Source organism: Dipodomys spectabilis, unplaced genomic scaffold (genome assembly GCF_019054845.1).
Source record: "Dipodomys spectabilis isolate Male_0828 unplaced genomic scaffold, ASM1905484v1 ptg000783l, whole genome shotgun sequence".
NCBI classification, from domain to species: Eukaryota; Metazoa; Chordata; class Mammalia; order Rodentia; family Heteromyidae; genus Dipodomys; species Dipodomys spectabilis.
The window spans coordinates 14,153,482-14,170,025 of NW_024871460.1; the positions used below are offsets into that span (position 1 = coordinate 14,153,482).

The following is a 16,544-nucleotide window of genomic DNA, read 5'->3' on the forward strand; positions in this document are numbered from 1 at the left end:
CTTTACCCCATCCCTACTTCAACACACGCCGACGAGGTGATTAATATATGCCAAACCCAAGCTCAAACAGTCCTCCTTGTCGATCACTGCCTGGAGAGCACGGCCACTTTCTCCCGTCCTTTCCCGCATCCCAAAGCCACAGGCTTTGCCTGGACAAGCATCACAGAGCGGCCAGGAGCTGACAACAGGAAACGGACTCAGGCCGACTCGCCAACAGTAGAAACCGCGCCGGCGCCTGGAGCCCCACCCTAGAGCGTGGAGCGTCACCGCGCAAGCGCTTTGAGTCTCCGGCGCGCCGCGGGAGGCCGCCCCCTCCCTTGTGCACATGCGTCGTGCGGGTGGCGCGCGCCTGTCTGTTCGTTCCTTCGCGCTGTCAATAAAGTTTATAGCGAACTGGTTTCCTCTTTTCTTCGGCAAGATGGCGGAGTACGACCTGACGACTCGAATCGCGCACTTTTTGGATCGACACCTGGTCTTTCCGCTCCTGGAGTTTCTCTCCGTGAAGGAGGTGAGGGGGTTTCGAGCGCGTAGCGGACGTGGCAGCGGGTGTGGGGCGCGGCGAGGCCCGGCGGCGGCGGCCCGAGGCCCGTCGCACGTGCGTGGCGGCCCCGGCTCGGAGGCGTCTGGGGCGGTGAAGGCCCGGCCGGGACGCCCGCGTCGGGCCGGTGGCGGACCCCGCGGGCCGCGGCCGGGGCAGGGACAGCGCGGGAGGGGACAGGGCGGGCCGGAGGGGGTCCTGGCGAGGCCCCGGCCCGGGAGGAAGTCGTTGGCCCTGGCTTGGCTGCTGCGGCCTCGCTCGGCCGGCCCCGGGCGGGGGGGGGGGGGGTCTTCCCATTGGAATTGGCAGAGTGAGCTTGCATGTGAGTTGTAGCAAGCTGAATCTTAACAATAACAGTAACAAAATGCCACGTTGGGGTTCTTTTTTTGGGGGGGGGGAATATCTACCACTTGAACTCCCCTTGAAGTTCTGGATTCCTGATGATTTAAAGCAGTGGCGGACGTTTTCAGGTGGGGACGGGGCCTTGCAGCAGGCTCGCTCAGACAGACTCGAGTTAAACCTGTACGTGCAGCCGAGCTCACGCTGCTTGCATTGGTCATGAATAGCCCTTTTAGCTCCTGGAGAGAGTTCGGATAAGGATGTAATTCCGGAGCTTCCTGTTCTAGAACGTGGTCTTGTTAACACAAATACTAGGTTTAGTTATGCCATTTAGGCTATAGGAAAATGGATGCGTTTTATTTAATAATTGCAGTGACGGTCCTGTAAATGAAACTTTGTCCAGAATATTCATGAATTCTTTTTCTGCAAGCAGAGTACACCGTAAGACTGCTTTGGAAGCAATATCTTGTGTGCCACAACAGCAGAAAGACCAAAACAAAAACCCTCTACGAATGTATATTAATGTGTTTTGATAACTTTATTAAGTTTCCTGTTAGACTTCATAGGTCCATGTGCAGGAACTTCTTCAAAATATGCAGGGTTGTTGATGTTAAGAAACATAAATGAAGAGCAAAGTTCATTTTCAATAAATGTCAAGAATGTCTTGCCAAGTAAGACTGTATTGAAAAGAAACATTTTTCCTTTATTTTTTAATGCCTGTATTTATTTTCTATTTTATATGACTCATGAAACAGTGCGTGCTTAAAAATTGACACAGTTCCTAGAGAGCAGTTTCCAAAAATGCCCAGTTGTTACATTCAGTTTGGTAACGATGCAGTCAAATTAGTGGTAAAATATAGACATTTTGTGACACTTTATTATCTGTGGTAGAACTATTCTGATATTTCTTCCTTTAATCCTGTATTTTAGAGCTGAAAAAAAAGTCTTTCTGGGGTTTCCCTTTCTGGACCAAGAAGAATTTGAAATACTTCTAGACTAGAATTCATATTTTATTCTTGATACTTTGTTTTTTTCAAGACAGAAGAGAATGTGTAAGTTAGGTTTTCCTAGTGCAAGTTCAAAACTATGAATGAAAGTACCTGCTTCCTTGGAGAGAATGTTGGAAACATGGCTTTAATACATCAAGAAGATATTCTGTAATATTTAGTACCTACTAAACACTGGGGCTTACAGAATTGTGAGAAATCCAAGTTATAATCCAGGCATTTCACCATTTAAAAAGATCCTTTCATATCTTTTAAGAACTAAATGTAAGTAACAAATGTAACTAAATGTTAGACAAGTATTAACAAAGTTCTGTTCAAGTTAAAATTTTGTTACTAAAGAGAAACCAGGTGGTTAGAGTACGACAGTGATCATTATTCATAAGCATATTGTACTAATAGTATAATTGATAAATTGGTGATGTTTTGGAGTATAAATTGCAGAGAGCAGGAGCTTGTTTTGCTGCTGTGCTCTCAGCATATGATGTAAAGGCTTTTGATGACTGGTAGTTAAATAAGATTACGTCTCACTGCTTTTTTTATTCTGTGAAGTGGAAAGACAGGATGACACCTTGTTTAGAAACCCTGGGCTCTGAATTTAAACCTGGATTAAAATTCTGGCTGTAACATCCAATAACCTGTGTACTTTACTATGTCTCCTCTTAACTGAGTCTTCCTTCATGAACATTACTACCAATCTTAGGGGGTTGTTAGAAAAATTACATGAGATAATACATATAAAGCCTTTGGAACAATTAGCAGATCATTTAGCAAAATGATCAGGAAGGGGAAACAAGGCTGTAAGGGGGATTGAGTGGGAGCAGTGTGGATGAATGAGAAGGACAAATACAGCAAGAAGACTGAATATGTATGTGGTAAAGGAAGTGGGAAATATGAAATGAATCTGGGTGAATGCTGGAAGGGGTGACTGATGGAGAAGCACTGGACACATACAGATATTAAATTGTAACTTTTGAAACTCAGGGAAAAAATACTTCTTTTTAAAAAGCATTTAGCTCTTTGGGAATAAAGTACTGCTACTTGTTTTCTAAAAGGAGGCTATGTCTTCTTGTAAGGGGGAGGAGCAGAGTGAAGAATTTAATGCCTCAGAGAGAAATTGGTGGGTAACTGAGAGGACACTGAAGACAAAAATTTTCAGTTGGCAATCATAATGATTATTATAAAAGAGTAGTAGTGTAAGGTTATAAGAGTACTATAAAAATGTTTGAAGGTTAAGTTTGGAGATGTCATTTACTGATTAGTAGAAAGGATTTTCCAGTTGTGTTTAGTGAGAACCTAGAAAATAGAAGACTTTTTTCTCCAGATACAGAGTTTAACATTGAATTGTATGTGAACCAAAAGAATTAAGAATCAATTAATGCTAAACAGAAAAGTCTGAGAAAAAGCTAAGTTATATCAAAACTGTTGTAGGAAGTGGTACCAAAAAAAATGATGAAAGAATTGGAAAGGGCAGCCGGGCGCCTGTGGCTCACCCATGTAATCAATCCTTGCTGCTCTGGAGGCTGAGCTCAGAGCGTTGCGGTTCAAAGCCAACCCCAGGCAACAAAATCTGTGAGACTCTTTATCTCCAGTAAACCACTAGAAAACTGGAAGTGGCACTGTGGACCAAGCAGTAGAGTGCTTGCCTTGAGCTGAAGAGCTGAGGGATAGTGCCCAAGCCCAGAGTTCAAGCCTCATGACCGACAAAAGAAAAAAACAAAACCGGAATTGGGAAGGGCAGAAGGTACCATGAAAGATGTCAAATGATGTGTATTGGGAATGAAATTTAATCAGAAATTCTGGAAGATGTACTGGATTAAAGTTATTAAAAGTTGTGAGAAAAATAATTTTAAGGCTTGAGTATTTAAAGAATTCATCAGTGAGGATATTGAGTACTTGGAAAATGACAGCAGAGGAAAAGATAGCAAAAGAAGAATCAATCTTAAGAAATGGAAGTAATTTTCAAGAGGTTAAGATAAAAAATCAGTACATTATATCCCAAGAACCAAGTAACAGCCCTCTGCCTATTTTTGTAGATTTTTTTGAGCTAGAAATAATTTATAACAATAAGTACCTTGCAGTTAGAAAGTTAATTTTATACCCCAGTTAAGTGACTTGTATTCTTTGAAAATAGTATTTTAATGTTGGAATTGGCTATTACAAGTAGAGACGATGTGAACATTTTTAGAAGTATTTTTTCAAAGCACTAATACTTTTGGACACTTAATAGCAAGCTCCCATTTTAACCAGGTAAGCAGGTTGAGCCAGTATGAGGCCCTGAGTTCAAACCTTGGCACTGACAAAGAAAATAAAAATCAGAAGTGGGAATAGCTTTAGTGTGTAATTGTCTTTATTTTCAAATTTTTAGGTAGCCAAATACTCTTACTGTTTCTAAGTTAAATTTGCTATATTGGTTTGCCTTTCCTTTTCTATAAAGGTGATGTTAATAGTATTTATTAAAAAAAAGTGTTTCATGAAGTTATTTGCAGGTAAACTAATCTTGTCATTCATCAATTTAAGCAACTTAAACATTTATCAAAAAGTATTTTTTCTTTTGCAGATATATAATGAGAAAGAATTACTTCAAGGGAAATTGGATCTTCTGAGTGATACCAACATGGTAGACTTTGCTATGGATGTGTACAAAAACCTCTATTCTGATGATATTCCTCATGGTAAGTTTTGTCATTAAGACACTTGTCTTGTGACTGAGTTTTGTGATTTATTAATTGCTTTAGCGCAGAAACCTTAATAATTGAAAGTTGTAGAGTTTTGTTTGCTAATTTTTTCAGTTAGTGTATTTTGTGCTTTGGATTACCTTCATTTTCTCCTGTGTTCTCTAAGACTAGCTTTTAGCCATTCACTTGGAGACTTCTTTATAAATGCAAATTTTGGACCATACCTCAGAACTAATCTGAACTATTTGGTGAGGCTTTACAGTCTTTTTTTTTTTTTAAGTATTGTAAAGGTGTTATACCAAGGGGTTACAGTTATATTACTGCCTATATTCCTTTTTGAACAATGTTACCTCTTCCCTCATTTTCTCACAGTTTTTTCCCCCCTGCCTCCCTCCATGAGTTGTATACTTCCTTTTCAGCATTGTGTCTAGTGAGTATGATTGCTGCCTTAGTTCACCCTTTGTCCTATCATATCTGTGCTCCTCCTTATCCTCTCCAGAACAAATTTACTTATAAAACAATTACTTACAGAAATCAAAAGCAGCAATGAAAGGGGGGGGGTAAAAAAAGTGAAATAACAAAAAAATCCCTCTTGTTTCTATTTCTTGAAGTTCATTTCAATAAACATTGTTTTATATGATATGTGCATAACTATTGAGCCTTTGTGAATGCTTATAGAGTCCCATTTTATTTATCATGTCCAAGTATAATTTTGTCTTTTACCATCCATTGTGTTTATTTGTAGCTTTATAGGCACCTTCTGATTATTACAAATGAGAATAAACATGCAATGTAAATGGTCACTTCCCTAACTTATCTCAAAGATCACCTTTTGAGTGTGATAACCATTGTCTTACTATATATATATATGTATATATACATAATGCCGTATATAATACAAAAATATCTTATATAAGCATTAATTTCATTTTTCTTATATACGTTTGTCTGCAATAATAATAGCTGTTCTTTAAATTTTGTTTGTAAACTATTCTTTTTTGATTTTTTTATATGGAATTCTCAATGTTGCCTGGGCTGGCCTTGAGCTTAAGTGAGCCTTCTGCCTCAGCCTACAAACAATTCGTGAAATTATTTCTTAGTTTCTCAGTGAAATCTTTTCTTTTTCTTTTTTTTTTGCCAGCCCTAGGGCTGGAACTCAGGGCCTGGTCACTGTTCCTGAGCTTCATTTGCTCAAGGCTAGCACTCTACCACTTGAGTCACAGCGTCACTTTCGGCTTTTTCTGTTTATATGGTACCAAGGAATTGAACCCAGGGCTTCATGCATGCTAGGCAAGCACTCTAGTACTAGGCCAAACTCCCAGCCTCTTAGTGAAATCTTAAATCTAAGAAATGTTACCTTTATTATCTCTCTTTCTCTCTCTCTCTCTCTCCCCCCCCTCTCCCCCCCTCTCTCCCCCTCTTCCTCTCCCTCTCCCTCTCCATCTCCCTCTCCATCTCCATCTCCATCTTTCCTTCCCTCCCTCCTTCCCTCTCTCCTTCTCTTTTTCTTTCTCTTTTTCTCTGTTCCTCTCCTGGGGCTTGAATTTAGGGCTTGGGCTTTTTTTTTTTTTTTAAATTCAGAGCTAGCACTCTACAGCTTGAACCATAACTTCACTTCTGGTTTTTTGGGTAATTTTATTTAAGAGTCTCACTGATTTTCCTGCCTGGGTTGACTTCAAACTGTGATCTTAGATATCAGCCTCCTAAGTAACTAGAATTATTGGTGTGAGTCACAAGTGCCTGGCAAAATTTCCTCTTTATGTGATAATTTAAAAATTAAAAAAAAAAAAAACCTGTAGATTTTGGTTTGCAGGATTATAGATCTCTTTTTGTAGTAAAAAAGAGATCTTCCACTGCACTTAAATTCTGTTCACCCTATTGAAAGCCTGCAGTTATAAATATATAAACCCATTGAACCTCTGTTGAAAAACTAGGATAATATTCACTTGAAAATTGAATAGTAACAATTACTTTTTTTAAAATTACAGAATTGTAGAATTAAATGATTGATAAGGATCAACTCTGATTATATATACCCCACGTTCCCTATAGTAGGAGGGAGATTTCCTTTATGTGGCTCACTAGCACAAAAGGAATAATGAATCTGTGGAAGTTACTGAGTTGGGAATCCTTGGCATATAAAAAATAACAGTATATGAAAGATAGTATAGTAAAATGTTAATGAACTTCATAGCCAGCAGTACAATTTAACATTCCTTATTAATATTCAGAAATAAATACTCTTGGTTTTAATTAGCTTTGAGAGAAAAAAGAACCACAGTTGTTGCCCAACTGAAACAGCTACAGGCAGAAACGGAACCAATTGTGAAGATGTTTGAAGATCCAGAAACTACGAGGCAGATGCAGTCAACCAGGTAATCTCTTCTTGATTTGGATTGTTAACTGACAAATGTTTACTTTTGGTTTAAATGGCGGCTCATGCTTTAAATGATGGCTTCGTCTGTTTATTATCTTTTATTTTGTAAGGGACAGATTTGGTGCTTTTTTTTTTATCTTTTTGTAGAACTGGTATTTGAATTTCAGAGCCTCATATTTGGTAGGCAGGACTTGAAACATGCCCCAGTGATAATAAGGGTTAATGCATTTTTTAAGAACTTTTTTTAAAATCAAATCTTTTTATGCTATAGATGTTTTATCTCTTCTCTTTTCCTAAGAGACATTTGACCATGTTGGAAGACCTTTTTAGTTGTTACAACTTGAGAGGTGCCACTGGTACCTAGCAAGTAAAGATCAGACTTGCTAAATATCCTATAGCCTTGGAACCTTGTACTCGCCCCTCTATTTCCCCAAAAGCATTATCTAACTCAAAATAACTGCTTAGGAAACCTTGTATTTGGACACGTGGTTTGCTCACTGTAAGAGAAATCTGAACTTACTTATCTTTTGTTACATTCTGTTACAGCTTTTCACCTTCTGCCCTGCCCAGCTGATAAGATTATTTTATTTCTGACTTCCCTTTAGCTAATAATAGTCTTTGTTCAGTTTCCAAAGAAAGTATATTTCCTAAACATGACTTAATATGTGTCACTGTTGAAGCTTTTTGGTTTATTAGAAATCTACTAAAGTCATTACCTTAGATGTGGTGTAACTAACATACAGTTTTCAGTTTAAGCTAAGGAAATCTGAAAGTACAATTTAAAATTTGTAGTTCTTCTGTTCTTATGTTTAAAGTAGGGAATATTCTGATTATTTTATTCTGGAATTCCTATTTCTCTTGCTTTAGTATTCAAATTAAAACTCTGAAATTAAAGTTACTACCGATAAATTTACAAATAATAACTTAGAAGTTAGATATACTTACTTTTTCTATCACCTATAAAATACACTAATTTTCACTTTTTATTCAGGGATGGTCGAATGTTATTTGACTACCTGGCAGACAAGCATGGGGTAAGTTTTTATATTTTGTTAATGTTTTTAATAATGCTAATTAAATACATTGCAGTAGTAAATGTTCTAATAATGCTAGTTATAGACTAGTGGCCATTCAAGTAGCTTCATAGCCTATATATAACGTCTAGTATGTTTTTGAAATCTTAGTTTTTAAAAATTGATGCTGATAGGAAAACACAGCTTTCAGTAACAAATTTTCAAATTTTTGCTTTATTTATTCTGACATTACAAATTAGTATTATCTGTTAATACCAGCAGCAAACTAAGAATTTCAGGGCACAGGATGCTTTTTCTGTAGATTTACTTACAAGTAAAGTAAAAGAACTACATTTGAAGTAGAATTATTACCTTTGAACAGTAAGATACATTTTGGCTATAGTAACTCGACATTATCAAGGTTTTTGGAAATTCCCAAAATCTCAAATAGAGCAACAGTGAAGTTTTTTTTAGCCATCTCTCAATCTCATTTCCCTGTGTTAACTTTGAAAGTGTGACACTTTGCTTATAATTCTGTTTGTTTTGGGGAACTCTAGTTACCTCAAGCCTGTGGATTCCAAGTACTACAATGTACAGGCTTACATTACCATACTATGCTTAAATCTTAAACATACATTCATTTAATAATTTAACTGTCAAAAATATTGTTGACCACGTACCATGTATTGCTCTTTGTACTTTCCACCTAGATATTTGATTGACTTATTTATGTCCTAGTTTTCAGTTCTTTTAAGTGTCTCCACTTTTACTTTGCTTGCATTATTAACTTTAAAAGTTGGTATCATTTTGAAGTTTTCAGAGATCAGAGGTTGCAGTATACATTATATAGAACCACAAAAGCTTTCAGGTGTGCGTGTACTTGGTACTTGGTCTGAGTCACAGATCAGACCTTTAGTCAAAATTCACATTCAGTCATCTTGTAGTAAAATAAATGTCATTAAATTTGTAACTGATGTTAAAACTGTAACATGAATGTCACCAATTCCTAAGGATCAGTCATTACTCTGATTATGTATTTGTTTTTGTGGCAAATTTAGAGAGACTGAAAAATTGAATTCTTGGGATTTTTAGAACTGAAAATTAACAATAGGACTTAACTATTTTCTTTTTCAGTTTAGGCAGGAATATTTAGATACACTCTACAGGTATGCAAAATTCCAATATGAATGTGGAAATTACTCGGGAGCAGCAGAATATCTTTACTTTTTTAGAGTGTTGGTAAGTAGCTTGTTTGTATATTTTAAATTTCCTTTCTCCTATGTTTGGTAGAAGTCTAATTCCTTAAAATATGCATAAATTGGACTCTATTATGGTACTTCACTTCTTTTTTTTTAATTTCAGTTTCTTGAGATAGGGTCTTGTATATATCTCAGGCTGGCCTTAGACGCCTCTTGATCCTCCTTCCCCAGCCTCAGAAGGACTAAGCCTGTATTCCTTAAGAATTCACTGGGAATATAGGCTTTTAGGTATGGGCTACGACAACTTTCCATTAAATTTTAGTCTCTGGTAAAGAAGATAAATAATAAAAATCTTCTTATGAAAACCCAAAACAGGAAACCTTCTGTTAGAGTCTCATAATTTAGAGGAAGTTTTAACTCATCCTTAAAATTCTCAATTCTTATATGATTTTTAACATTAGCAGAATTCTATCCTGTAATAGATTTATTTTCTATTTTTTTATTATGTTGACAATTTAATTACAAAGCAGAAAGAAGTGGGAGCCAGCAGCAGCTCCTCTTAGCCTTTCCAGCCTAAGTGACTGAGGCAAGGAGGTGGAGATACATGGGACACATGGGTGGGGTCGGAACTCTGGCAGAGTGTGTCCTGCCCAAAGATGAGGATAGCAGCTGCTGGGGATGTATAGATCTATTTGTATATTGCTGTCCAGCAGAGTGAGTGGCACAATCTAGGTACTTAGTGAAGTACCTAGTCAGGTTTGCCTAGTGAAGTTACTGAATAAATCCATAATTGTTCATATTAATTCAGCATTAACTTTTTATGCTTTGAACTTATAAACAACTGTGGAATCCTATGGATATTTTTAAAGATTTTTATGCCATAAAAGTAGCATCATCATCATCATCATTATTGCTTTACTATTTACCTACATCTTCATGGCTTAGATTGAGAAAGATCAATGGTTTCTTTATTTTGTGGGTTTTAAGTAAGTTTTAAGTCATACTACTAGCACTGGTGTACTACCTTGTTTGTTATCTTTGTTTAATCCATTTGACAAATTCCTAGAATCAGTGTTTTTGATAAGAAAAGAAGGTAATGTGAGGCCAGATTTAAGACAGTTCTTCACATTGACAGAATTTTAAATTTCATCTTGTTCTGATAATTTATAAGTGCTGTGTATTGAGTTGAGAAATTGTATTTGTTACTAAAGCCTCTAATTTCTATTGTTATCCCTAAAAGATTGGAAAAAGTTCTCTCTTAAAACTAGGCCTTTCTTGGGTATAATGTTTCCCCCTGTTATACCAGCTATTCAGAAGGTGGAGGCAGGAAGTTTGAAGTAAGAGTTCAAGGACAGCCTGAACAGCCTTATTAAGGCTCTATCTCAACAAAACAAAATGAGTTTCAAGTGGTTAAGAAGCTCTTAGTTCAAGCTCCAGTACCACCAAAAAAATAAAATGAAATAGTAATGATAATAATAACAGAAACTTTTTGTCTTCAGTCTTAAAAAAGATTTCTTTTGCCTTTTTTTTTTAATGTTTATTTTCAGGCACTTTTTCTTAGTTCTACATGCCACAAGACAAGACATGCCTGTTGTCTTTCGTTGCTTTTTAAGATACTAAACATGTAATTTGTAGTGTTTAGGGTGGTGGTGATTAGTGTTAATTCAGATTATTCTGACACTGGAATTGTGCAGTCAGCTTCCTTCAAAGAAATGAATACTTTCTGTTTATTAAGTTTGTTTTTAAACAAATTTTCTCATTTATAAATGAATTCATTTCAGATTAGCTCTGATTAGCTCACAAGTGCATTGAAGGTAATCAGTGAGGCTAAACTTGTAGTGACTTATCAAAAAATTCCATCAGTTTTACTTTGAATATTACCTGGATTTAGGAGAGCAAAAGTTGATTACTTTGAGAATGTAAACAGCTTAAACCAGGATTGTAAAATCAGAAGCCTGGTATGATTACAGGTACATGAAAAGAGGTGGTTATTCATATCATTTGTTAATGCTGGGAGTGAATTTTGAGAATGAAGATTTAGTGTCATGTTAGAGGTCCAGCACAGTAAATTTATTGTTGCTGGTCAGCAAGTGAATGTGCCATTTTGCTAAGACATGGATACTTAAGGTAACTGCTGGAAATCCAGATATTGAAATGCTTCTAGTATATCCACCCTTGAAAGCAGGTTGGTATGAAGAGCCAACTGTAATGACATGGAGTTGAGCCAGAGTAGTACACATGAACCTTTTGAGGATTGAAAAACTTTCAGCAGTTCTACAAAAAGCTTTTATCCTATCACATATAACACATTCTAGGTTAATAATGTCCTGTGTTTATACAGTACAGTTTTCTAATTAGTCTGAAAATTTCTACTATTGGTGTATTCTGAAAGGCTTGGGGACTTTTTTTTTTATACTTTTTTATATTACAAAAATCAGGACATTGTCTTAGGAAATAATTTAATTTTAAGCTTTTGAATTGGTGCTAGAACTTGTGGCTTTTCATAAATGGTTACATGCTCTGAACACAAAATTAACATGCTGTTTAAGAGTAGTCATTATATAGGGAATGTATATGCCTTCTTTTCCTTTTTTATCAGCAAACACTTGAGTTAGCTAGAAGTTGTTTTGTATTGTATATTGTCAGGGGTAAACCAAGTTGAAGTTCAAGGAATAGATTATATTACATTTAATTTAGGTAAATAGTATTATAAAATACACGTGCTTATCTGAAGTTTTATAGCAAAAGTGAGAACCCAGTTTTGGATTTTTGTTGAAAAATGTCAGTGTTAGAGCTTAGGTTTAATTTTATTTTCTGCAATAGCTTCCTCCTCCTCCTTTTTTTTTTCCCCCATTTCTGAATTCTTTTCTAGTGGTTGGTTATTCTTTAAATCTATGGTTAGGGAAACATAAGCTATGAAAGAGCCATTGTAACAATGATCCGAGATTAGAATTTGACTCTCCAAATGACCTATTGTAGGTCAGTGTTTATAAATTAAAGCAATGTGACCCTAGAATCTGCCTTTATTTTTAAAAAGACTTGGTACCTTTAAGAATACACAAGGAATATTTAGATACACCCTGTTTGGTGGTAAAAATTCTTTATCTTCAAAAAAGGTGTTTAATTGAAATAAAGTTGAGGAATTTATGAATATTTTTGGCTTAAAAGTTAACAATGAATTTGTTAAAATCAGTCCTCACTATGTAGCCTTTTGTTGTTGCAAAATACAACCATTCCTCTATTCAGCAGTTATTGAAAATAAAAGTGACTTCAGGATTCTAAAACTATGTCATTATATATTTATGCATTTTTTAGCCAGAATTTAAGGTATATCTATGCTACTGTTACTACATGCTATTCTATTTGAAAGGACTTTTCCATGAAGTTCAAGACATCTTGAGTTATAATGATGTTTGAAATGTTATAATGATGTTTGAGTTATAATGATACCTCAAAACTTTATGATCTTTACCAGTTTTAGCTGTGATGTACCTAGCTGTCATATAGTATAAACGATGTCATTTCATATTGATACTCAGACATGATTTTTCGTTTTAACATTTGTACTTGTAAAGTGTTTTAGTTCAATTGTCTTTGCTTTGAGAAACAAAAGAAATGTTTCTTTTCTTTCCTTTTTTTTTTTTTTTTGTCAGTTTTGGGGCCTGAACTTTGAGCCTGGGCACTGTCCCTCGGCTCTTCAGCTCAAGGCTAGTGCTCTACCACTTGAGCCACAGTGCCATTTCCAGCTTTTTCTGCTTATGTGGTACTGAGGAATTGAATCCAGGGCCTCATGCATGCGAGGCAAGCACTCTACCACTGATCCACCCTCCCAGCCACAAGAAATGTTTCTTAAATTGATGGATGGCATTTTAGACTTGAAATGTTTTAATACTCAGATTTTCTTCTTCAAGGATTTAACATTTAATCCTATTAATAATTTTTATAAATCAGCTTTTTAATTTCAATGAACTTTGATAAGTATTTCTGTGTAGCTATTTCCCTTTAATGAAAGAATTTTTTTTTTTTTTTTTTTTGGTCGGTTATGGGGCTTGAACTCTGGGCCTGGGCACTGTCCCTCAACTCTTCAGCTCAAGGCGAGCGCTCTACCACTTGAGCTACAGCGCCACTTGCGGTTTTCTAGTGGTTTATTGGAGATAGGATTCTCACGGTCTTTCTTTCCCGGGCTGGCTTTGAACCGCGATTCTCAGATCTCAGCCTCCTGAGTAGCTAGGATTACAGGCGTGAGCCACAGGTGCCCGGCAATGAAAGAATTTTTTATGACTTCGTTTTAGTAATTAGAAAAAGCCAAAGCACTTGGTGATTGGATTTCTAAAACTGCCTATACAATGTTACTGAACTTATACATAAATTTCTATAGTTACACTACTGTTTGAGTATTTTGGTAAGAAGTTAATTCTTTGGGAACAAAAAATGGGCTCTTCTCTCCAATGTTCTCACTTGCTTTTACCCAATGGTTGGTTCAGAACCATTTTACCTACATCTGTTGCCTTGTTCTAGGGAATCCTGCTTTGTTTTTGTTATTTGTGTTTCTGACACTCACTAATGAATAGAAGAGTTAGGGATGGTCCTTAGCCTTCCTTTCTAGTATGTTAATTAAGTTTGCATTGAAGGATTAGGTGGATAATTTTGAGCATCTTAGATTCCCTGTACATTAGTTATCTTCTTGAAAATGGAGATATAAAGAAAGAACATGATTTACCTTAGAAAATTTTTGTGAGTGTTAGAAAAAAAATTAACATTTACCATCTGATCTTGTACTATTGATAATAAGCCAGTGGGCCTGTATTTTTTTCTATTCCTTGTACAACCCCTTGCATTTGTGTCATAATTGGATTTCTTTCATTCTCTACATAATAGTTTTACTTTGTGAATTAAACCCACAAGTCTTAATTTTCAATATCTTCATTCCAATGACTTCAGTGAAAAGCTTCCTATAACTAACTTGGGTTCTAAAGTTTTAGATGCCTAATATTTGATTATGTATCTATAAAATTTTCTGAAGTGAGTTGTGCTAAAATATTGCTGTTTTATTTTCTGATTTAGTATAACATTAAGGATATAAGTTTTTAGTAAATTATTTGACTGTATGGTTCTTAGTGGAATAGTTGACCAGTTATTTTAATCTACAGGTCTTTTAGTGTAGGGTAGATAGCTATATGGGATGTAAAATGTCTTTTTTGCTCTAAGTATTAAGAAAATTAATTTGATTGCTTAAACAGGTGCCAGCAACAGATAGAAATGCTTTAAGTTCACTTTGGGGGAAACTGGCTTCTGAAATTTTAATGCAGAATTGGGATGCAGCCATGGAAGACCTCACACGTTTAAAAGAGACCATAGATAATAATGTAAGTAGCAGTCTCTAAAATTTCTAAATATTCTTCGTACATTCTTATAAGGGAAAACATTGTATACTTTGGGGTGAGGGGAGCTAAAAAAGTTGCAGATTGGCATTTCTTGTCCTAACAAGAAAAGAATCACTATGAGTAAGGTAAGCAAGTCTCTTTGAAGAGAACTATCAAATTTCTTTTGGTTCTCAGAGAAAAGAATTCACTGTTCACTTACGTTATAGCTCCTGTGCCCATTTTTTCTGTGCTTTGTCAAAATGACACTGCTGTTAGTGCCTGCTGTTATATACAGTCTTCACAGAAAATGGCAGTTTTTAACTGCAGTTTCTCTCTACTGAAACCAGTAATTAGGGACTGTTTAGTTTGGTCCTTGCTTTTAAAATGTTTTCTGAGGGCTAGGCATGGTAATACATTCCTGTATGTCTAGCTACACAGGAAGTTGCAGATCAAGAGGATCAAAGTTCCAAGTGACAAGTCGTGAGACTCTCATCTTAACAAATAAACTGTGTGCAGTGGAGCATGTGTTACAGTGGCGCATGTCTTACAGTGGAGCATGTCTGTAATCCCAACTACACAGAGGGTTAGTCAAGAGGAGTATGTTCCTAGGTTGGCCTCAGCCAAAAAAACAAAACCCTACCTGAACAATAACTTTAAAAACAAAAAGCAAAAAGAACTAGAAGTATGGTTCAACTAGTAAAGTGCTGCCTGCAAGCATGGGGCTCTGAGTTCAAATCCAATAGTTTTCTGAAATGATTTTCATTTATAACCTCTCTAAGTATGGCTTAGTGACATTACTGATTTCTGCTTCTAAGAATAGTATAGTAATGTGGGCAGTCAAGGATCCAGTAGAGTGAAAGGGTAGATAGTGAGAATTTAATTATAATGATCCTACTGCATATCTTAGAAAGATTTAATTATATTACAATTTTGTCAGTTGTGGGGCTTGAACTTTGGGCCCGGGTGCTGTCCCTCAGCTCTTCAGCTTAAGGCGAGTGCTTTACTATATGCCACTGAAGTTACAATTTTGAAGTGATACTATTCCTCTGCCTTTTCCTCATACCTTAATATATACTATTTATGTTTTTTAATCCTTTAGTCTGTGAGTTCTCCACTCCAATCTCTTCAGCAGCGAACATGGCTCATTCACTGGTCTTTGTTTGTTTTCTTCAACCACCCCAAAGGTCGAGATAATATTATTGATCTCTTCCTTTATCAACCACAGTAAGTTATTCTATAATTTGGTTGTAATTATCTGAAATTTCATGGAATTATTTAAAATGTAACATAAGCTTTTCTATACTTGGCTTTGTTATTCCTCATTTATTTCTTCCTTATGTGGTAGATTTACCATTTACTTTAGAAGCTCACATGTAACTCCTAAATCAGTTATTTGATAAAGTGTACTGTAGGCCCTTCAAAATGCTATTTCATGAAGAATCTTAGATCTCACCCTAAAAACTTATTCTGAAAATGCATTTTAACAAGATCCCAGATGAGATGTATATATAGTGGACCTTCTGTTTATGTGAGTTGGCCATCTGTGGGTTGAACCAAATGAATATTAAAAATACTTGGGGACAAAGTTTACCTGTGTACTAAACCATGTATAAATTTTCTGTTATTTTGATAATCCTCTAATATAACAGCTACATATATAACATTTAAATTTTATTAGGTATTGTAATTAGTTTAGAGATAATTTTAAAGTATAGGGAAAGATGTGATTAGATTATATGCAAACACTCCTCCATTGTCTATAAGGGACTTGAACATTTGCAGATTTAGGTACAAATTATAGAGTTCTGAAACTAAGCCTCTAAGGATACTGAGGGATGATTGTACATTAATGTTTTATAAAGATATGAGTAACAGGATAAAAGTCATTTTTATACCATGTTTTTTTCTATCTAGCTTTGGTTAATCTTATGGTAGGCAATTGAGGAAGGACATTGAGGTAGGAAATTCTGTTGCCAGAAGTTAGTTTTAAAAGTTAACTCTCTTGTTTGATTCAGACCCTCAGTTTAGCTCAT

At 35.9% G+C, this 16,544-nt stretch overlaps 1 protein-coding gene across 1 annotated transcript in view; it reads left to right on the forward strand.

Annotated features, from left to right (window-relative positions):
* Positions 1 to 385: 385 nt before the first annotated feature.
* Eif3e (eukaryotic translation initiation factor 3 subunit E) overlaps positions 386 to 16,544 on the forward strand; it is a 37,858-nt gene continuing 21,699 nt past the window's right edge. The window contains exons 1-7 of the mRNA XM_042672932.1: positions 386 to 508; positions 4,442 to 4,556; positions 6,817 to 6,934; positions 7,928 to 7,970; positions 9,084 to 9,188; positions 14,389 to 14,514; positions 15,611 to 15,735. Of these exons, the coding sequence (XP_042528866.1) occupies positions 419 to 508; positions 4,442 to 4,556; positions 6,817 to 6,934; positions 7,928 to 7,970; positions 9,084 to 9,188; positions 14,389 to 14,514; positions 15,611 to 15,735 (722 nt within the window). The 5' untranslated portion in view covers positions 386 to 418. The remainder of the gene's footprint in view (positions 509 to 4,441; positions 4,557 to 6,816; positions 6,935 to 7,927; positions 7,971 to 9,083; positions 9,189 to 14,388; positions 14,515 to 15,610; positions 15,736 to 16,544) is intronic.